A 24,339-nucleotide genomic window follows, 5' to 3' on the forward strand; every position below is an offset into this window, starting at 1 on the left:
TGTAGGCTGCTCCCATTTCAGTGGGATACTTTTCACAGAGACCATTTTTGTCCACAGTCAACTTTTCATATAGCCAGAGAAAGCACTCAAACTTCACCATTTTTGTCCACAGTCAGTCATGTTTACTGGTACATATGATCTTGATTATAATCACTGGCAGCCTTCTTTGCCAGCTATAACTGCCTTTCTGTGGGGGTGATGTCACAAAAGTCTGTGTTCAGTTTGCATTGCAAACACCATTAAATGTCTCCTTCCATTCAGGAAGATACCGCCCGCCGTATCTCATTTTCTTTCTCAGTGGTTCCATTCTTTCACTCAGCAGACACTATTGAAAATCTCTCAGGTGTAAACAGTGTCTCTCTGCACAATGAGAAAATCGTTCAAACAATGACCGTTTGGTGCGTTTAAATGCAGATCGTGCGCATGACCGGAACGAGCGAAGTCTCGCAGTCGCGATACTGCACGAGGCTTGAGGAATAAACATCCGGTTTCACATAGTCTGGGTTATCTGCCCCTGCATACATGCTGTTCTTTGTCTATAAATCGAGCTTTTGTATGTTTTTGCGATGATCAGCTGACGATGTTCAAGTAAGATACGCAAAATAAATTTAGGTCAGAAAATACTGAAAATCCGTAAGACTTTGTTTATACGCCCGTCCGCCCTAAAATCCGTATAATTTCCGGACAATCCGTATGGAGCTCTTGCAGTCACGTGACCGAATCCCGGCTGGAATGTAAACAGCCGCCATCTTGTCGGTCAACAACACAGCTGAATACTGCTGCACTCGTGTACAAAAGGGATCAATTTCAACCAACGGACTACACGGCTCATTTTTCTAATGAACAGATAACTAGATATATGTCTAAAATAAACGACCTACAGAGTAGTGACCCTTATCGATTACCGGATGTAGTTTTCACGACCGTGTCAGTGGATATTGAACTGCCAGAGGTGGAATACCCAGATGTGTATAATTACCTCATTAACTTTCCCTCGCTGTTCAGTGGTGAAGCACTGCGTGCTTATAAATCTCTGGACAGTTATCTTTACAGAAATTCAGGATTTGTCAGCCCCCCTCAGATGTGGCATCTTGTAAACAAGAAAATAATAGTCCTCATTGGACGGGTAGGTCACTTAAGTATTGAGTACTAGTACTGATACTAGATATATCAGTAGTATCTAGTATAGCACTGACCAGCCGATTATGGTTGAATATTTTATATTATCAGTTAGATCAAGTATCAGTAGTCTATCACTATTACTGTATATATGATATACCTGATAGCAGCAATCCATTTTGCACGCCTGTCAGGGTCCCGTGGCAGCCTATGAAACTTTCTTCCCGATTTCTGACCTCTCCTGTTGTGGCATTTATATTCCATACAACTCTCCGGCATTGTGGCATGGTAATATTTGCAGATTTGGGCGAAAAACAACGAAAGTCAGTGTCGGTAAATTGCGATGGCGGAAATATGGCGTTTGACCGACAAGATGGCGTCTGTTTACAATCTGGATCGGCTGTGACGTCACATGCAAGTGGACTATAGGTTGACATGTATGTCATGTCACTGCATTTGCTCACACTTTTTTTTTTTTCCAGAAGTGCTCTCTGAATCGAATTAAATTGTAGAGCGTCATATTTCCACTGCTTAATGTGTTGAACATGATCTCTCTGTTCCTTCTTCTTATTCACTCTCTTCATCGTATGATGGGATTAGAGCTACGAGGCGTTACGTACAAGATGTACACTATCCTTTGTCACGATCTGTTCGCTTTCTGATTTCCTGTCATCTCATACACGCTGAGTAAGTTCGGAGTAAAAACACCAGACAGTGAGGGGAAACCCATCCATTATCCGTAACTACTTATCCCATGCAGGGTCACAGGCAAGCTAGAGCCTATCCCAGCTGACTATGGGCGAGAGCCAGGGTACACCCTGGACAAGTCGCCAGATCATCGTAGGGCTGATACATAGAGACCAACAACCATTCACATTCACATCTACGGCCAATTTAGAGCCACCAGTTATCCTAACCTGCATGTCTTTGGACTGTTGGGGAAACCGGAGCACCTGGAGGAAACCCATGCAGAAAGGCCCCCGTCAGCCACTGGGCTTGAACCCAGAATCTTCTTGCTGCGAGGCGACGGCGCTAACCACTACACCACCACGCCACCCGAGAGGGAAAGCCTGCTTATTTAAAGGGCAGATGGACGACAGAAAGCAGAAAAGCCCTTGTTAAAGTGCACAGCGACTCCTTGTTAATGGAATTCTCTTAAGAGGCATCATTCTTCTGGAGCCCAGCCTGACCCATTAGTCTGATTAGCCATTTAAAGTAAGTGTGTGTGTGGTGATGTCAGAGCAGACCACCATGCCAGGATATGAGTAGAGTGCATTAACTGGCAGAAACTCCATAAAACAGAAACTTGAAGAAGTTTAGAAAGTTTGTTTGTAAGAACATCAAAGCTAATGCTAACTTGACAAACATGCATAGCTAAAGAAAAAGATCATACTTCTGTTGTGACCTTGCGTTTTGACTCACCACTTGTGTAATGCTCCAGAATTGTTTTTAAACGTCCCTGCACTAGAAACACAGCTCATTAGTACTCGTTAGTATTAATTCTGCACTAGGCTTGGTCTCAAATTACTACAAAGTACTACACACTCTTGTACTCACTTGACTATGGACTATCTAGTACCTGATTTTTTTTTGTTTTTGTGCAGTAATGTCTAAAACATCCTAAAGAGAAAGAACAGACCACCAGACATTACCTCATGTCACTGACATGCAAGACAACACCCTCGACAGGTACAGCTGGTCATTTTAAAACACAAAATGTCCACTCTGAACATTTTTCCCCTCTGCAGTGAATCAGGAACTTCAAACCCCTGGTGGCTCGAACTTTCTTCCCTGAGAGCCAAGTGCAAAACATGTTTATCATCGTACTTATATATCTTATTTGTCACAAATATTTCTGTGTTAGGGCGGCACGGTGGTGTAGTGGTTAGCGCTGTCGCCTCACAGCAAGAAGGTCCTGGGTTCGAGCCCCGGGGCCGGCGAGGGCCTTTCTATGTGGAGTTTGCATGTTCTCCCCGTGTCCGCGTGGGTTTCCTCCGGGTGCTCCGGTTTCCCCCACAGTCCAAAGACATGCAGGTTAGGTTAACTGGTGACTCTAAATTGAGTATAGGTGTGAGTGTGAATGGTTGTCTGTGTCTATGTGTCAGCCTTGTGATGACCTGGCGACTTGTCCAGGGTGTACCCCGCCTTTCACCCGTAGTCAGCTGGGATAGGCTCCAGCTTGCCTGCGACCCTGTAGAAGGATAAAGCGGCTAGAGATAATGAGATGAGATGAGATTTCTGTGTTAATCCTGTCTCCACCCCCAGTGGTTTGTTACCTTATGGCCCTTTTCCACTACCCTTTTTCAGCTCACTTCAGCCCAACACGGCTCGCGTTTCGACTACCTCAGAGCAGCACGACTCAGCTCACTTCAGCCTTAGGGCCTCTGCATGCTCTTGCGACAAGGCTTTTACAGATAGTTTTTCGCAGACAGTTGTAATTTATCGTTGAGCGGGGAGTAATAGGCGTGTGCGATGTTATTCACCGCCACAACGCAAGGGGGCGCGAAGTCGCGAAATCGCTAGGAGTAGTTGGTGGGTGTGGTTAGTGGAGTGTTTATCCTCCGGTTACTTATAATGACTAGAACTGGAGTCGTATAGATGTACGTACTTCCTCACTTCCTCGATCAACCACTCTTCGTGCTGCTCCATCTTCGCTCGTGTTTTTAAAAATGGCGGTCGTGAAAACAAAACAAACCGGGAAAGTAGGGAAGCGGAAGTGCGTGTACAGCGGATGTAGAGTGGACCAATCAGAGCCCTCTTGTCTGCGACGCTGTCTGCGAGGCTTCTGCGGTGGTCACAATTTTTGGGAGGTGCGCGCAGAGCGTCTGCGAAGGTGGGCGGGCTACGCGGATGCTATCTGCGACGCCGTCTGCGAGGACTGCGTTGTCAGCATAAATTGGCCTTTACTCAGCACCCAAAACTCGCACGGTTTTGGAGTGGGGCTGAAGTGAGCCCAACCGAGCCGAGTGGGGCTAGGGGCGTGAGGAGACACTCCCCTGTGCACTGATTGGTGAGGAGGAGTGTCCTCACATGCCCACACACGCCCCGCGAGCACGCTGGGATCTGTAAACACCGTAAACCCGGAAGAAGAAGAATTACGACGAAGAAGAAGAAGAAGATCAGAAAACTAGAAGATGGAAGACCAACCCAAGCGAGGAAAGGCCAGCCAGTGGTCCATCGTGGAGACACAGACGCAACACTAATGACTCCATGTCCTCCATGTTTATTGTTTACTATCCGGGTCGTGAGACTACCGCTTAAAAGGTCACTGATGTCACTGTTTGCGCCGCCTAACGACATCACGTGACGTCCACCCACTTTCACTAACTCCACCCAATGTGTCCACCCACTTCCAGCCAGCACGGTTCAGCGCGGTTGTAGTTGAAATGCAACTCCAACAGCCCCACTCAGCTCGACTCAGCCCAACTCAGCACCGCACGGCTCAGCCCAACTCAGCCGCGTTGGTAGTGGAAAAACCCCTTTAGTGTGTTCACCTGTACTATGTGTTTTCTCAACTCTATCCTGTGTGTACTATTTCCTGGTATTTTCCATCCCTTATCCATAACCGCTTATCCTGTGCAGCCTATCCCAGCTGACTACGGGCGAGAGGCGGGGTACACCCTGGACAAGTCGCCAGGTCATTGCAGGGCCGACACGTAGAGACAAACAACCATTTACACTCTCATTCACACCTACGCTCGATTTGGAGCCACCAATTAGCCTAACCTGCATGTCTTTGGACTGTGGGGGCAACTGGGACACCCGGAGGAAACCCACACAGACACGGGGAGAACATGCAAACTCCGCACAGAAAGACCCCATCAGCCACTGGACTCAAACCCAGAACCTTCTTGCTGTGAGGCGACAGTGCTAACTACCACACCACCGTGCCGCCCTTCCCGGTATTTTCCCAGCACACAGTTCATCATCTGACCATACATTGAATCATTGAACTGACTAGAAGGGCACTCTGAGGGCTCAGCGGTGGGTTTCCCAAAAGCCTCTTAACGCTAAGAGCATCTTAACTAGGAGAGAAAGCATTCATTGTGCTGCTCGCTCGCCCATTTAACATTGACCTTTGTGCTGCGATCATTTTGGGAAACTCAGGCCAAGACCTGCACCAAGGCCAAGTGCTGTATCTCGTAACGTTAGCAAAAGGGAAACTAAACTCCCAGAGTTTTCCCATGTCTTGAATCTGCTCCAGAATTAATTAGGTTCTTCTCTGGCCCATGCTACAGCGTTCTACCAAGTTTTGTGGAAATCAGGTCAGTAGGTTTTACGCAACCTTGCTTAAACAGAGACAGAGAAACAAACCGTACTGAAAACATAACTTCCTTGACGGAGGTAAAAATGGCTCATGGAACAGTGTTGTAGTGTTTAAAAGGTTTGTGTACATGTTTGTGTGTCTTAGTTTGTCTTGTTTGTCTTGTTTCCTCTGTAGCAGCTGCAGAAGAATGGGCAGATCTCAATCTCCAGCCTGAACGGAAAGACAGACGAGCAGACAGACTTGACCGGACAAGATGAGGATGATACTCTGGCCGAGGGTAAGTCTCTGTGTGTGTGTGTGTGTGTGGGTGGTGGTAGTAGTGGTGGGTGCACTTGGTTGTGTAGTCTGACTCTGTCACAAACGGACCACCCAGTTGTCATGTTTGTGGTTTGAGGGATGATCTTTATCTCCTTACCTAACCCCTAACCCCTTGACACCCCTCTATTCCAAAAAGGACACCTACTGAGAGTCAACTCTTTTCATGATACATGTGTGTGTGTTTAGGAGAGAAAGAGATAGATAGAGTAAGCTATTTCCTCCAAGAACTACAGAGTTCCTAGATGAGTTCCTGTTTCACATTACAGGAGCCAAAACAATTATGCAAAGTAGCAAAAGTAACGCAAACCACAAGACAGTGATGTTATTTCAGGGTATGATTTGCTTTGTGGTGTGAATATATTTATTATTATTAGTAATAGTAGTGTAGCTTTTTCCACAAAAAGTTGTGTAGCAACGCTTATACACACATACTGTGATTCAGTGAAGTCCAAAAGGTTTGTCCGTACTTACACAGCAAAAGTTCGTTGTATTCAGAATCGGGTTATGCAGCTGCTTAAGTCTATTTTCTGCTCTCCACATTCAGATTATTAAAACCACCCATATGTAGGCCACATCTCCGAAATGGCCATGATTTTTAGCTCATCCAGACATAGGCCAGGCCAAATGAGCTTATGCGATCGCGTGTCATCCATCCACAATTTACAAAAACCTCTACTCCTCCTACAGGATTGATTGGATTTCGATCAAACTTACAGTACATACAATGTTCCTCAGGTGGGCGTGCATAAAAGTTGTCAAGACAGTGGCACCACCTGTCATATTTACGATTTTATGGGCATCTGAAATTTTTGGGTGACTCGTCACATTAAACACTACTCTTCGTAAACTGCTGGGATGTTTTCACTGAAACTCATCCATCCATCCAGTATCTGTAGCCACTTATCCTGTTCTACAGAGCTGGAGCCTATCCCAGCTGACTATGGGCAAGAGGCGGGGTACATCCTGGACAAGTCACCAGGTCATCGCAGGGCTGACACATAGACACGGACAACCATTCACACTCACATTTAGAGTCACCAATTTGCCTAACCTCATCTCATCTCATCTCATTATCTCTAGCCGCTTTATCCTGTTCTACAGGGTCGCAGGCAAGCTGGAGCCTATCCCAGCTGACTACGGGCGAAAGGCGGGGTACACCCTGGACAAGTCGCCAGGTCATCACAGGGCTGACACATAGACACCCATTCACACTCACACCTACGGTCAATTTAGAGTCACCAGTTAACCTAACCTGCATGTCTTTGGACTGTGGGGGAAACCGGAGCACCCGGAGGAAACCTGCGCGGACACGGGGAGAGCATGCAAACTCCACACAGAAAGGCCCTCGCCGGCCACTGGGCTCGAACCCGGAACCTTCTTGCTGTGAGGTGACAGTGCTAACCACTACACCACCGTGCCGCGAAACTCATCCAGAAGACTCTAAAGACATATTCCAAAAAGAATTGCTCACCAGGTGGTGCCACCTGCCATGGATGAGGCTATAGAGGGGTCACATGCAATTTCAAAAAAATCGCTACTTCTCCTACAGGATTGATCAGATTTTGATCAAACTCACATAAAATGTTCCCCAGGTGGGTGTGCATAAAAGTTGTCAAGATGGTGGCGCCACCTGTTATATTTAACATTTAACGGGTGTCTGAAATTTTTGTGTGACTTGTCACATTAAACGCTACTCTTCGTAAACTTTTCACTGAAACTCACCCAGAAGACTCTAAAGACATATTCCAACAAGAGTTGTTCACCAGGTGGCGCCACCTGCCATGGCTGCAGCTACACAGGGGTCATTTCACAAAAATCGCTACTCCTCGTACAGGATTGATCGGATTTCAAAGTCACACACAACAGCAGTGGCTGATATGAGCTACAGCCTCATTGAGGCTATTTTCTTGAAGAGAAGGCATTCTGAGACAAGGTTTTTCACTAGCATCTAGAACACAAGTTCTCGCCTTTAAACCTGAGAGAAATCAGGGATAGAAAATATGGACTGGAGAAGGAAATAGTTTTTTTTTCCCTTTAAATATAAACATTAAAAAATGAAAAATAAAAGACTCATATAATGATGGATGAATGAAAAGGTGGCAGTTATCGTTATAAAATAGCACTTGATCCAGCGCATCCTATTGTTTTGTTTTTTTATTTTTTTGATATCATGCACCAACAGTTGCTCATGACACCTTGAGGTACTAAAAGCCTAGGTCACAACCGGACGTACGATTTTTTGGCCGTGCGATTTTTGGCGTGGGGCGGCACGGTGGTGTAGTGGTTAGCGCTGTCGCCTCACAGCAAGAAGGTCCGGGTTCGAGCCCCGTGGCCGGCGAGGGCCTTTCTGTGCGGAGTTTGCATGTTCTGCCCGTGTCCGCGTGGGTTTCATCCGGGTGCTCCGGTTTCCCCCACAGTCCAAAGACATGCAGGTTAGGTTAACTGATGACTCTAAATTGACCGTAGGTGTGAATGTGAGTGTGAATGGTTGTCTGTGTCTATGTGTCAGCCCTGTGATGACCTGGTGACTTGTCCAGGGTGTACCCCGCCTTTCGCCCACAGTCAGCTGGGATAGGCTCCAGCTTGCCTGCGACCCTGTAGAACAGGATAAAGCGGCTAGAGATAATGAGATGAGATTTTTGGTGTTTCCCAAATCGCTGCGTTTTTTTTGTTCGTGGAGAAAGACGCACGTTGGCCGTAAGTTTGTCTTGCAACCTGAAAAAAACGTAAGCGCCCGTAGAGTTTGTTTGACATGACAAAGAACCTCTGTGGCCAGTCTACGGCTCGAAAATCAGCACGTCACACGCGCGCCCTCTGTGTGTTTCACGCGCGCCCTCCATGCGTTTCTTGCGTTTTTTGCTCCTACGGCCGATTGTGACCGAGGCTAAACTGATGTCGCGTCATTGGAATGTGTGCGCAGGATGTAGGCTGTTTGATCACACAAACTCGTTATTCGGAGTTGTCAAATTAATAAAGTAATGGTTAGGTTGTACCTAGCATTGGCATAATTTCATCGCAGGAATCTTTCCGGAATTTTTTTTTTTGCAAATTTGTCAACTTTTGGTGCATTTGAGTTTTTAGGTGAAAGTTTGAGAAATGGTTTTGAGGGTGGAGCTTGTTGACTGATCATGCTAACTAATTGGTTAACGTGAGGTTTGTGGATTACTGACTATGAGTTGGCCTAGTGGTTGGCGTGTCCGCCTCTTGATTGGGAGATTGGGAGTTCTACTCGTGGTCAGGTCATACCAAAGACCATCATAAAAATGGTACCTACTACTGTTTGGCAAGGCACGCTGCAATACAGATGTGAGTGGGGAGTCAAACTCTTGCGGTTACCAGAGGACACGCCCCCCACTGTAACCCTAGCTGTATAGGCGAGGGGCTATCGAAACGGAGATGGGCGCCGCACTCATATGCCTCAAAGAGCTGGTTAGTCCTGGGACAGGAGACTGCCTGGGAAGACCAGATTCTGGCATGAGAAGGACTTTGACTTGACTTTGTGGAATCCCCCGCCCCCTCATCCAGCATTTTAAAAACCTGTGTTTAGCTAACTTCTTCCTGGAGTCTGTTTTGTACTCAAGCTGGTAGTAACATGGGAGAAAAACATATTCCCTTTTACATTTTCTTTCTCATCTTCTCCTCGCGTCAACCTGTCTGAAAGCCAGCAGTAGGTCTTTTTACGGATCTCCAGAGCTCTCCGTGGTGTGTGTGTGTGCAGTTTATTTGTTCTTTCACCGCCTTTAAACTTCGACAGACCACTGAGCCGCTTCCTTTCAAAAATATTTAGTGAGCCATGACCCGCTGGAGCTTCAGAGAGCCCCGTGCACGTTTTAAATGAACTTATCTCACCATGTGTGGAGAAACTTGAGATGACTTTAAATGCAGTGATAGGCACTGTGCCTATAGAAGAACCACTGCGCTTTTATAACACCATAACGAGCCGTGAGCTGGTGGAATCGAGTACCACGGTATCGGTATAGACACCACATCAAACAGACGGCACGGTGGGGGACCAGAAGGACGTGCGTTGTCCGTTAATGTTTACAATTTTATCATATTCAGAATGTTGACGTGCCTTTAATAACCTTACGTGTCCTTTCTCTTCTTTCCTTTAGTGAGGATCATGATTCCAAAGCTTCAGATCACAATGTTATGGATTTAGTTCTGATGGGAAGCCAATCCCAGCATCATGGGTTTGATTCCTGCACTCCTCCTCAAGTCTCTGTTTAACCATCATGGGTTAAATTCCATATACTTCCAATCTTGCTCGATGGGTTTCCACAAAACTCCGCTACCAACATCATGGGTTTGATTTCCACATTCTTCAAATTCCAGCATCACTGGTTTGATTCCGACACTCTTCCAATGCCAACATCATGGGTTTGTTTTCTACATGCTTCCTACCCCAATAACATGAGCCCGCTGTAATGGGTTTGATTCCCACATGATTCCAATCCAAACATCATGGGTTCGGTTCTCATGCTGATGAAAATTCATACCTTTCCAGAAATTTCGTGTTCATTTCAATTTCCACATGTTTCCAATTCCCGTGTCATCACTTCTTCTAATCCCAACATCATGAGTTTGATCCTCCACACGGTTTTGGAACCACTATGGGTTTGATTTCAATATTCTTCCAGTCAAAACATCATTGGTTCAGTTCCCATGCTGATGAAAATTCCTACTTTTCCAGGACTGTGTTTTTCTTTTAGAGTCCTACAAGCCTCCAATCTCAATCTCATGACTTTAGTTTCTATACAACTCCAATCCAGAAATCATTGGTTTTAATCCCCATGCTCTTCCGAGTCCAACATCATAGTTTCAATCCCCACATCCTTCCCATCCCAACATCATGGTTTCAATCCCCACACCCTTCCAATCCCAACATCATGGTTTCAAACCCCACACCCTCCCAATACCAACATCAGGGTTTTCACTCCCCACACCCTTTTCATACCAACATCAGGGTTTTATTCTCACACCGTCCTTATCCTAACATCTTGGATTTTTGATTGCCACATGCTTCCGATCCCATTATCATGGGTTTTTAATTCCTCCCACAGGCTTCAGTGATCCAAATTGGCCTGATTCCCACACAATTCAAATCCCAACATGACTTAATTTCCAGCACTCTTCCAAGCCCAATATCATGGGTTCAATTCCCACACTCTTATAATGCTAACATCATACATGAATTCCCTACACTCTTTTAATCCCAACATCATGAGTTCTATTTCCACACTTTTCCAATGCCAATATCATGATTTTTATCCCCACACACCTCCAGGCCTAGTATTGTGGGGTTGATTTTCACATGGTTTCAATCCCAGTGTGTTCATTTCTGATGCTGATAAAAAAAAAATTCATACTTTTTCATAAATGTAGCTTTCATTTAGATTACTACATCTCAACGTCATAACTTAGTTCTTAGTTCCCACACAGCATCATGGGTTTGGTGCCCACATTCTCCTAATTCCAGTATAATGTGTTTGACTCCTACACACTTCCACTCAAAACATTGTGCCTATGGTTTCGATTCCCACATTCTTCCAGTCCTATCATCATGGAAGCCAAGCCGAGAAGCCTTTATTTGTCACACATACACTCAAGCATAGACTTAGGTGGTGTTTACATTAGACCGTATCCGTCTCATTTTCGTTGCGGATGCACTGTCCGTTCACATTAAAACGCCGGGAAACGACTCCACAGGCGGAACAACTTGAATCCGCCAGGGCCCACGTATTCAACCCAGTTCGTATCTGATCCGGTGCTGTGTAAACATTGAGATACGAGGAAACGCAGTGCTGAGCTCTAGCTGACGTCGTCATTGGACGACGTCACTGTGACATCCACCTTCCTGATTCGCTGGCGTTGTTCATGCCACGTTGGTCATGTGATGCGACTGCTGAAAAACGGCGCGGACTTCACTTCCTGCTAATGTTTCCGCCTTGTATCACCTTTTTGTTTTTCATTAAAGAGTATAAAAGTATGAATATAATGCTTTGCTTTGTCATTCTTAATGTTGTTCATGGTAAGATGCAAATACTGCCCATTGTGTAGTTATGATTGTCTTTAGGCTTGCCATCCTTCCACTTGCAAGTGGTGAGTGACTTGCGCATGCCCGATATGCGCTGGGATCACACACACAGCGGCTCAGTCCCGAATCACTGTTCGTGCGCTTCACTCGCGCGCTCTGTGAGCTGCGCAGGGCCGGAGTGCGCACCCTCCAGAGGGCACTCGCTGTTCAGGGCGGAGTGATTTGGAGCGCAGCCGCTGAGGAGGAAGCGCTGAGCCGCACTGACACATTTCAACTTACGTGCCGTCTAATTAGTCATGTGATTAGCGTATCCGTGTATTGGCGTTGCTGTGTGCACGCGAATCGTGTATTGGCGTTGCTGTGTGCATGCGAATCGTGTATTGGCATTGCTGTGTGCACGCGAATCGTTTTAAAAACGTTAATCTGATGATCCGCTAATACGGTCTAATGTAAACCCCACCTTAAGCACACAGTGAAATTTAACCTCTGCATTTAACCCATCTGAAGCAGTGAACACACACATACCCAGAGCAGTGGGCAGCTATGCTACAGTACCTGGGGAGCAGTTGGGGGTTAGGTACTTTGCTCAAGGGCACTTCAGCCCAACCTCCGTCCTTAACTGCCTCACGTTAACCTAACAGCATGTCTTTGGACTGTGTAGGAAACCTGAGCACCCGGAGGAAACCCACGCAGAACATGCAAACTCCACACAGAAAGATCCCCTTTGGCTGCTAGGCTCGAACCCAGAACCTTCTTATTGTGAGGCAACAGTGCTAACCACTACACCACCATGCCACCCCAGTTGGTTTTAAATCCCTCACTCTTCCAATTCCAGCACCATTTGTTCAACTCCTCCACTCATCTACAGTAAATCCCTACATAATGCCAGTCCAAACATCATGGGTTCAGTTCCCAACATCATAAAACATTACAGACATTGATTCAAACAAATTTGGGATTGATCCCTATATTCTTCCAAACCTAACGTAATGGGTTCTGTCTTTCCAAACCTACCACAGCTGGCTTGTTTTCCACATGCTTGTAATCCCAAGATCATGGGTTCGATTCCCACGCATTTCCAACATTGTGGGTTTGAGTCCTCGGCTTTGGATAAGCACATCTGGCGAATGAAATGTAAACATAACCAATATGTTTGCTGCAAAAGGATTTGATTTAACCCTTGAAAAGTCATCACTCTCTGACACAAATACACACAAACAAGCCCAAGGCCATACTGCTTGTGTCAAGTTGCAGGCTCCATCACTATTTTTTAAAACTTCACCAACATCTGTTTGCTTTTACAGAACCTTGAGAGACCGAGATCTCAAAGGTCAGAAAGTTTAGAGTGTAAGACTGTAGGCCAAAGCCGTTATCCGGAGATGTCAGTGCTGCACAAGTTGGATGTATAGAATGTCTGGTATGCTCCTATAACGGCAGCGTTTTGAAGCCTGAGCGACGAGGTTGGGGGAATGGCTCACCCTGCTGAGGGACTCTGGGGTAGATGGAGAGATGAAGTGTGGGGCAGGGCAAAAGTGGCAGCTGACTGAGACGTATGTGAGAGGGGGTTTAGGGCTCGGAGCCAGATAAAGCCAAAGGGTCTGAAGAAGCTGGAGAAGGAATGCCTTCTGATAACACTACAGAAGAACAGTATCTACTACAACCCCCCCAACCGTCTCCTTTCCACCCACACACATTCACACACACCCTTGTGTTTTGCTTAAGCTTTTTTTTTTTTTACTTGAAATCATAATCGTCCTTGTTTTAGTCATCAACATCACCTGAATTGTGATATCCATGCCCTTTGAACCTTTTCAAAGATGCAAATTCACATCTAAATATTTGAAGAAAGCTAGAAATCAAATGGCCCGGCTTTCTTTCCTTTCTTTCCCTGTCCAAATGGAGACAAAGTGAAGGAAGGAAACACGACAAGGAAGACGTGTTTCTCAGAGGAGGCCCCTCAAATCACACACTCAGACATGCACGTATGCATGGACACACAGGATGGACATGTAAACACGCACACACTTCACACGCAACCGCTCAAATCAAAACCAGAGTATGAAAACAAACCACGGTCATTAGGAAGCGTTTCCCATGGCTTTAAATTTCAGCGAAAATGTCTTTCTTTTTATTTAAGCTGGACGTGCTTGTTTCGGACGAGGTTGAGAAGAGGAAAGAGTCGCGCTGAAGACGTGTTTTATATCACAGCGCTGTTCGCTGATTAGTCAGGCAGAAATGCAGATGCAAATCACAGGTTTATACTAACACGCTCGGTTTAACACGTTATCGTTTCTATAGCAACAGCTCGTTCATAAAGAGTTACACGGCAGCGTTTTTGTTTATCTCATTAACAAAGCTGCTGCAACATAAATGATAACAAGAACGGACTTTTTTATTTATAAATCAAGAAAAAATTGTAATCAATACCAAATCGCTGGGGTATAAAAGGAATAAACATTTCAGGACATGCTGTTATTGGAAAATAATCACCATCAGGGTGGTAGCTGGAACTGTTTCTGTTTCATTACAACATCCAGGTCCTATTGTTGATTAGTTTCCTGTCATTGCCTGACACGATGTATTTTATTTGTTCCATAATTAACAGTTATTCCACGAAATCGAGTCGTACATGAGCTGATAGCCGACGAGGCGCGTAGCACCGAGTTGATTATAAGCCATGTACGATGAGATTGAGTAGAATAACTGTTTTATTTTATTCACATTCACTGGATTTTGAGAAACGGAGCATTTTTATTTAAATTTTTTTGCAAATTCGAGTAAACAAACCTGCGAAATGGCAGTAGCAATTTGTGAAAAATGCTGCTATAATAATAATAATTCTTGAAAAAAAAAAGATATGCTCTTACCATCAAATACTTTTATTCCATATTTTGTTGCTTTTTTTTGTATTTTTGGAGGGTTTTGTTTTCAAGTAGAGTTTTTATTTCGTCCTCGGTTGGTTCAGCAACACGCTCCACCATTTTGTTTTTCTCTACTCACGCATACATGTCAACCTTTGGTCAATCAAACCTGTATAACCAACCTCCAAAATCCGTATTTCCCTTATAAAATTCGTATAAGATGCAAATTAAAATAATTTACCTAAAATTTGAATGATAATTAACAATGATATATCCAAGTTACTTTTTTATTCAATATTAATAACAATAAACCTTCAGAATGAATACAAAGCTCCAATGTTTGACAAAAACACAAAGTGTCACTCTAATGTTCTGAATTGTACTCCATGACAGCTTTTTTTTTAGAAGTCTGCACCAATACCTCACGAGGCTGCATGTCACAGCAAGTGTCTGTGTTGATCTTGCCGGAGTGCCCATTCAGAATCTTTTCAGTCGCTAGTGAAAGTCGCTCAGGTGGAAATACGCATTTCAAACAAAATGTTACTTCCCGGTTGGCGGGATTCTCGCAATGCGGTGTGCTCATGATCAAAAGTGGAACGAAGTCTCGCTACCACAAGATAACCCGCAATTTCATAAGACTCTTTACTGGCTGTCAGTGCTTTCTGTGGTGTACAGTACGTTTGTAAATGTTATGCGCTCTTTTATCATCGTGGGAATTGATTATAGCTCTAAATAAATATTGAAGTTTTTTTAAAGAATCCGTATAACTTTATTTGTACGCCCGTATACTACGTTTATTGAATCAAGTCCGTATAAAATACGGACATTCCGTATAGGTTGACATGTATGCTCACGGTATATCAGCTGATAGCCTTGTAGCCAATCAGAGCTCACAATTGCTCATATCCAGTGAATGTGGATAGAATAATAATAACATAATATTTTAAGCTCAAATCCAGTTTCTACACGTAAAATTGGATTTTATTTTGGATTTGGATTCACTCCATAAAAATGCACAGATTTCTGGACATGTGAAAAACTTTAACTGATCGAATCAGATGGTGTGTGTGTGGGTGGGTGGGTGGATGGATGGGTTTTTCCTTCGTTTGGTATGTGACACTTTTTAGTGTCAGTAATTTGAGACTAGATAGATACTGTGACTAAAGTCACAATGATTTGCGCTAGCTCTTATAAACCAGGACGTCTAGTCACCGGACTCTATAGATCTGGAATGGTAAGAGATAGAGAATGACGCTTTGTGAGGAAAAAAGCCTGTTTTTCATGGATCATTCTGGTTTGGTGATCCAGATCAATACCAAAAGTCATAGCAATGTAATTCAGGCCAGAGGTATTCTTCATGTGAAATTTGGTGATGATTGGTTGAAAACTGAGGGAGACATAGCGTCCTAAAAACATTAGGAGAATAATAACTAGATAAAGACTGTGACTAAAGTCACAATGATTTGCGCTAGCTCTTACAAACCGGGACATCTGGTCACCGTACCCTGTAGATCCGAAACGGTAAGAGATAGAGAATGACGCTTAGTGAGGGGAAAAAAGCCTGTTTTTCATGGATCATTCTGGTTCAGTGATCCAGATCAGCACCAAAAGTCAGATCAACTTAATTCAGCCCAGAGGTATTCTTCATATGAAATTTGGTGATGAGTGGTTGAAAGCTGTGGGAGAAATAGCATCCTAAAAAACGTTAGGATAATAATAAGAATAATAAAGTAGAAAGATCCTGAGTGAGAGTAACAATTTTCGCCAGCGCTGCTCGTGCAAATTAACGAGAACAAAAATCAAGAGAAGAAAACCTGAATCAAAGATGATAAAGATGTCACATCTTCTTGTTTTGTCCTTATAGATATGACAGGATGTTGCCCTTATGTAAAATAAAAATTAATTAATGAATCTCCATTTTTGTAGCATTCTAACTTGTTAACGTTCGCGCCACACAACTCTGCGTGCAAAGCAAAGCAAAGCAACTGCGACAAAGAATGTAATTTTAATTTAATGAAGGAATAAATCAGGTTCTCCCTGCTGTGTCTTTGCGTCAGTTATGTATGTGTTTGTGTCTGCATTCAAGGGCGTGGGTGTGTTGTCTTTGTCTGGCCATCTCCTCCCACAAGTATGGAGTAGAAGCACTGGGTCACCGCAGTCTCCGTCCAAATCTCTCCCTCGCACACATACACTCACACCAAGACACAATCTCCGGGCTGGGAGGGGCGCTTGATATTCTGCAGCTTTAGTTTAGTGGAGGGCTTTGCCAAAAAATGTACGGCATTGTGCAATTTCTCTTCTTCTGCCAAAAAAATCGAGCTGTTGTGATGAGACGAGTTTGTGCACTGTAACTGATCACTAGGACGAAAAGCCAGCCGTGCAATCGGAATGCAGCTTCACGTGGTGTCGATGTCGAGCTAACTGTAGAACACACAAACATGTATGATTGCATACAGATTACATGCATCACACACACACACACACACACACACACACACACACACACACACAGAAAGAATGAAAAAAACTTCCTAGGTTCCTCCCAGCTGTTGAGGAGGGGATGTCTGAAATGATCCAGAGAATGAGATCAACTATTATCTCATACAGAGGCTAGTCGGAAAACCGTGTGTGTGTGTGGGTGGGTGATTAGAAAGATGACAATATATTCGAATTATCCTGTGGTTTGGATGTCAAGAAATTATTTTTGCGCATGCATCCAATTATCCAACTTTGTTTTGTGTGTGTGCGCGCGCGTGTGCATGTTTACACACATGTGAATGATCAGGTTCTGCAAGACCGAAGTGCATGTTTGTCAAAAGTATTTCATCAGCCTTTCGGAAAGCAGTCTGGCTTCAGCCGTGCGTGTCCCAGTTGCACCGATCAGCTCTGTTCGCCTCGCCAGAACCCTTATTGTAAAATCCCCAGCTGCAAAATCCACTTTGTTAATCATGGTTTTGCTGTCAGCGCTGTTTAAAATGTTTAAAACTTCTTTGTGATGTTGCAGGCCTGTCACTTGAAAAGCGCTTAACAAGGATCGATTCGTGAAATATAGATATTTTTCTGAAAGTTAAGCACGACAGGAATTTCAGCTCTGATTTCCTAAAGCTTTGCAATGTGTAAAAAGAGAGATGAAAACCTGTTAGCACTTAGAAACAAATGCACAAGCGAATTTACATGGGGAAGCCATGGCCTAATGGTTAGAGAAGTAGCTTTGGGACCAAAAGGTCACCGGTTTAATTCGCTGGACCAGCAAGAGTGGCTGAAGTGCCCTTGAGCAACGCACCTAACCCCCAACTGCTCCCCAGGCTGCTCTGCGTGTGTTGTACGTCGCTCTGGATAAGAGTGTCTGCTAAATGCCATTAATGTAATACTAACAGGGACATGGAGGTTTGCATCTTTCACATGAGCAGGATAATATGTCTGTTGACAAAATACTGTGCGGAGTCTATGCAAATCAATACATTTTGCACCAGCAATGTGATTTACTAAACTTGAAAATCACTTCAGAAATGTGGACTCTGTGTATGTGTTTTTAGATACTACTGAGGACCGAATGTCCCCACAAGGATAGCAAAATCTGACAATTTTGACCTTGTGGGGACATTCAGATGGTTCCCACAAGGAAATGGCTGTTGTGGTGTAGTTGTTTTTTAAACAAAAGTTGAAAAAAAATTAAAAGAGCCAAAAAGTTTATTTTTCATTACTGAAGTTAAGGTTAGGGTTAGGTTGAGGTGCAGGCACAGCATTAATTAACTGCAATAATAATTATGTCAGTGGACGGTCCTCACAAGGATAGTGAGACAAACGTGTGTGTGTGTGTGTGTGTGTGTGTGTGTATACTACTGAGGACCAAATGTCCCCACAAGGATAGTAGAATCTGAAAATTTTGACCTTGTGGGGACATTCAGATGGTCCCCATAAAGAAATTGCTGTTGTGTGGGTGTGTTTGTTTTGTTTGTTTGTTTGTTTGTTTGTTTGTTTGTTTTTAACAAAAATTGAACAAAAATAAAAGAGCCAAAATGTTTCCTTTTCATTACTGAAGTTAGGGTAAGGTTGAGGTGCAGGCACAGCATTAAATAGCTGCAATAATAATTATGTCAGTGGAAGGTCCTCACAAGGATAGTGAGACAAATGAGTGTGTGTGTGTGCGTGTGTGTGTGTGTTTATATACTACAACCCCGATTCCAAAAAAGTTGGGACAAAGTACAAATTGTAAATAAAAATGGAATGCAATAATTTACAAATCTCAAAAACTGATATTGTATTCACAATAGAACATAGACAACATATCAAATGTCGAAAATGAGACATTTTGAAATTTCATGCCAAATATTGGCTCATTTGAAATTTCATGACAGCAACACATCTCAAAAAAGCTGGGACAGGGGCAATAAGAGGCTGGAAAAGTTAAAGGTACAAAAAAGGAACAGCTGGAGGACCAAATTGCAACTCATTAGGTCAATTGGCAATAGGTCATTAACATGACTGGGTATAAAAAGAGCATCTTGGAGTGGCAGCGGCTCTCAGAAGTAAAGATGGGAAGAGGATCACCAATCCCCCTAATTCTGCACCGACAAATAGTGGAGCAATATCAGAAAGGAGTTCGAAAGTGTAAAATTGCAAAGAGTTTGAACATATCATCAACTACAGTGCATAATATCATCAAAAGATTCAGAGAATCTGGAAGAATCTCTGTGCATAAGGGTCAAGGCCGGAAAACCATACTGGGTGCCTGTGATCTTCAGGCCCTTAGACGGCACTGCATCACATACAGGCATGCTTCTGTATTGGAAATCACAAAATGGGCTCAGGAATATTTCCAGAGAACATTATCTGTGAACACAATTCACTGTGCCATCCGCCGTTGCCAGCTAAAACTCTATAGTTCAAAGAAGAAGCCGTATCTAAACATGATCCAGAAGCGCAGACATCTTCTCTGGGCCAAGGCTCATTTAAAATGGACTGTGGCAAAGTGGAAAACTGTTCTGTGGTCAGACGAATCCAAATTTGAAGTTCTTTATGGAAATCAGGGATGCCGTGTCATTTGGACTAAAGAGGAGAAGGATGACCCAAGTTGTTATCAGCGCTCAGTTCAGAAGCCTGCATCTCTGATGGTATGGGGTTGCATTAATGCGTGTGGCATGGGCAGCTTACACATCTGGAAAGACAGCATCAATGCTGAAAGGTATATCCAGGTTCTAGAGCAACATATGCTCCCATCCAGACGACGTCTCTTTCAGGGAAGACCTTGCATTTTCCAACATGACAATGCCAAACCACATACTGCATCAATTACAGCATCATGGCTGCGTAGAAGAAGGGTCCGGGTACTGAACTGGCCAGCCTGCAGTCCAGATCTTTCACCCATAGAAAACATTTGGCGCATCATAAAACGGAAGATACGACAAAAAAGACCTAAGACAGTTGAGCAACTAGAATCCTACATTAGATAAGAATGGGTTAACATTCCTATCCCTAAACTTGAGCAACTTGTCTCCTCAGTCCCCAGACGTTTACAGACTGTTGTAAAGAGAAAAGGGGATGTCTCACAGGGGTAAACATGGCCTTGTCCCAACTTTTTTGAAATGTGTCGTTGTCATGAAATTTAAAATCACCTAATTTTTTTCTTTAAATGATACATTTTCTCAGTTTAAACATTTGATATGTCATCTATGTTCTATTCTGAATAAAATATGGAATTTTGAAACTTCCACATCATTGCATCCCGTTTTTATTTACAATTTGTACTTTGTCCCAACTTTTTTGGAATCGGGGTTGTACTAAGGACCAAATATCCCCACAAGGATAGTAGAATCTGATAATTTCGACCTTGTGGGGACATTCAGATGGTCCCTACAAGGAAAATGCTGTTGTGTTTGTTTTGTTAAGCAAAAATTCTCATCTCATCTCATCTCATTATCTCAAGCCGCTTTATCCTTCTACAGGGTCGCAGGCAAGCTGGAGCCTATCCCAGCTGACTACGGGTGAAAGGCGGGGTACACCCTGGACAAGTCGCCAGGTCATCACAGGGCTGACACATAGACACAGACAACCATTCACACTCACATTCACACCTACGGTCAATTTAGAGTCACCAGTTAACCTAACCTGCATGTCTTTGGACTGTGGGGGAAACCGGAGCACCCGGAGGAAACCCACGCGGACACGGGGAGAACATGCAAACTCCGCACAGAAAGGCCCTTGCCGGCCACGGGGCTCGAACCCAGGACCTTCTTGCTGTGAGGCGACAGCGCTAACCACTACACCACCGTGCCACCTTAAGCAAAAATTGAAAATAAATAAATAAAGAGCCAAAAAGTTTCCTTTTCCAGGCACAGCATTAAATAACTGCAATAATAATTACATCAGTGGAAGGTCCTCACAAGGATAGTGAGACAAATGTGTGTGTGTGTGTGTGTGTGTGCGCGCGCAAATGAAATACATCTGGAGGGCAGGTATTAAATTTGCACAAAGCAGTCGAAGTCATAATAAGGTGACGTTTTATCTAAAATATGCTGTACTATGCAGTTTATCCCACTGTGCCTGCAGAATAACACTTATTATTTAAGATCATAGTAAATAACAGGCCTCAAACTTTCCTTCTGAAGAAAACTGTATGGGCGTGTCAAAGCACATAATTATTTGCAGTGACATCTTTCTGTAAATGTAAACCTCCCTTTCTTTGACGATGCTAGTTTTAGTTACTGTTAAGTTGTATTTTGTTCATACTTTACATCTACTTATTTTTCTTCTTCTTTTGCCTGTTCCCGTAAGGGGTCGCCACAGCGGATCATCCGGATCCACATATTTGATTTGACGTACACTACCGTTCAAAAGTTTGGGGTCGCCCAGACAATTTTGTGTTTTCCATGAAAAGTCACACTTTTATTTCCCACCATAAGTTGTAAAATGAATAGAAAATCTAGTCAAGACATTTTTCTGGCCATTTTGAGCATTTAATCGACCCCACAAATGTGATGCTCCAGAAACTCAATCTGCTCAAAGGAAGGTCAGTTTTATAGCTTCTCTAAAGAGCTCAACTGTTTTCAGCTGTGCTAACATGATTGTACAAGGGTTTTCTAATCATCCATTAGCCTTCTGAGGCAATGAGCAAACACATTGTACCATTAGAACACTGGAGTGAGAGTTGCTGGAAATGGGCCTCTATACACCTATGGAGATATTGCACCAAAAACCACACATTTGCAGCTAGAATAGTCATTTACCACATTAGCAATGTATAGAGTGGATTTCTGATTAGTTTAAAGTGATCTTCATTGAAAAGAACAGTGCTTTTCTTTCAAAAATAAGGACATTTCAAAGTGACCTCAAACTTTTGAACGGTAGTGTAGGTTTTAGACCAGATGCCCTTCCTGACGCAACTCTCCCCAGTCTATCCAGGCTTGGGACCAGCACTAAGTATTCACTGGCTTGTGCAACCCCAGTGGCAAAATATGGTGATATGGCGAATTGTATGTAACTGTCGATGCTAAGAAAACAAAGACAGAAAATTTTGTTTTGCACTTAGAGTAATTTCTCCACAAATCTGATAGATTGCAGTAAAAAGCTAATCATGATTGTAGGCTGTATGGGGTTTAATATCTAAAATAATTCATAAATGGATGTGTAGGTTTGAATCTTGTCAACTTTGCCACATCGATAGTTCCCGCTCAGCGGTTAAGGCTCTGAGCTACGGATCAGACATTTGAAAGTTTGCCAAGATTTGTGGATGTGTCAGATCACATAATGATTAGCTGTGGCATCTCCATGGCAACATAAAACATCTCGTTAAACAGGGCTAGAAACCAAGGACTTATGTAGGACCAAGGAGGACTTCATCACCAGGGTATATTTTTTGTACCTACATTGCAACCCCGCTATAATGAACTTTCGCATATAATGAACTAAGTTAAAGTCCCCATCTTTAGTGACAGTGAGTCTTCAAAAAAAAAACATCACTGTGTCACATTCACGCAAGTTGGCACTGCGCAACGCCATTAGGACTAATTGCAGTACAATGCACCTGTTCCGGATTAGAGTGCAATCACAGCACATGCTTATAAACACTCTACTTCACCAAGTCTGTATGTTTATATACATGCTGTACCAAGTGTCTCACATTACCAAGCCTTTGTATCTATGTATTACCTTTCTGGTTTTGACTTTGCTTTGTGTATTTAGACTCTGCATTTCGTCTTTACCTCCGCCATTCTGTTTGTGCCTCGTGTGACCATTGCCCGTTTCATGACCCTGCCTTTCTCTTACATTTTTTAACTGTTTGCCTGCCTGTTTGTAAATAAACACTCTTCCTGCAGTTACATCCGTCATTCTCCTGCTTACATGACACACTGAGCCCTGCACTCCTCTTCCCACCAGAGACAAACAAGTAATCAAGTCCGCAGTCAAGTTAACAATACGTGTTAACGCCATAAAACAAAGGTTTAACGAGTCTCACTCAGGTGTCAGTCACTAACAATTACCGAGAACAGCGATCAAAGGATCAGTAAAAGGATAAAATGACTGACTGCTGATACCGCTAAACTTAACATCTAGTTAAAGCACACTGGCGGTGTTTTTGTATCCCCTGTCCAACCCCACCCAGCCCCGCAGTGTGACGTAAATGACATAATTGGTGATTTGCAACACATAAATGACCTGAACAGTGAAGATTTAGAAAACAGAGCAAGTCAGTGTGTGGACATTGACAACGATACGATACACCGGTGTGTCATTTCCGTAACAGACAAAGAAATCATCGCCTCTGTTCGTGATCCTTTAACTCAGTCAGTGAACTGTGATAGTGACTCAGGAAGAGAAATTCATGAGATGGAGAATGTGCCTAAAATGTCGTATATAATGAGTGTTTGCTGTGACAAATGAGTCCTTTTCAGTATAACGAACTATTTGGACGTCCCCCAAGGAGTTTGTTATAGCAGGGTCGCAGTGTATTACTAAGAGCATAGTGCACACTTGACTGTTATTCCTCTGCTAGACTGATTAGCATATATTTATTTCTGTTGCCTTGGCGCAGAAGTAAGAGATTCAGAATTCACCAAGCTTCTCTTGTAGGGCCCTCAAGTAAGGCTCTTAACCCTTGAAGCCCTCTAGAGGCACCGTATCATTGTTTGTCCCCTGCACTCTGACCCCAGCTTCCTTCCAAGTTGGGATATATGAAGAAAACTATTCGTTGTACTGTACACCCTATACAAAGAAAGAGTTCTTTCCAGAATTGCTGAACTGCTTAAAATTACAAACATTTTGAAACATTTGACATGGAAGTACCTTCCCTGTCCATTCATTCCCTGGACTCTTTTAAATATTGGCTCCCTACAATTCCCTGTCCCGGTTTCACATCTGGAAACTTCTAATCTGCTACAAACTCCTTTCTGACCATGGAGAACAGGTTAAGAATGCAGGGACTACCCCAACCTAGAGCAGGACCGGGTCACATGACAAACTCGGCTTGTAGGTTAGTAACGAAGAGGGATGGCGGCGGAATACTTTACAGACATTGAGCAGACATGATATACAACATACCCAGAGCAGCCTGAGGAGCAGTTGGGGGTTAGGTGCCTTGCTCAAGGGCACTTCAGCCATTCCTGCTGGTCCAGGGAATCGAATCGGCGACCTTGTAGATACAACTGGGGGTAGAGTGAAGCATTTGCACATAATAAAGGAGTGTTCATGTTAATTTGGTCTTGGATAATTTCATTTTTTGTCCAGAGGATAATGAATAG

The 24,339-nt window shown here is 43.6% G+C and overlaps 1 protein-coding gene across 2 annotated transcripts in view; it reads left to right on the forward strand.

Moving 5' to 3' along the window:
• The window catches only part of akap12b (A kinase (PRKA) anchor protein 12b), a 189,799-nt gene that overhangs the window by 116,753 nt on the left and 48,707 nt on the right, over positions 1-24,339 (forward strand). Inside the window, exons 1-2 of one of the 2 annotated variants that reach the window (XM_060916347.1) lie at positions 5,575-5,663; positions 9,820-10,084. In XM_060916347.1, the coding sequence (XP_060772330.1) occupies positions 10,081-10,084 (4 nt within the window). In that variant the 5' untranslated portion in view covers positions 5,575-5,663; positions 9,820-10,080. Of the gene's footprint in view, positions 1-5,560; positions 5,664-9,819; positions 10,085-24,339 lie in introns of those variants that run through there. The other variant, XM_060916345.1, reaches the window with a different exon arrangement.

Source organism: Neoarius graeffei, chromosome 3 (assembly GCF_027579695.1).
Source record: "Neoarius graeffei isolate fNeoGra1 chromosome 3, fNeoGra1.pri, whole genome shotgun sequence".
Classification (NCBI taxonomy): Eukaryota; Metazoa; Chordata; class Actinopteri; order Siluriformes; family Ariidae; genus Neoarius; species Neoarius graeffei.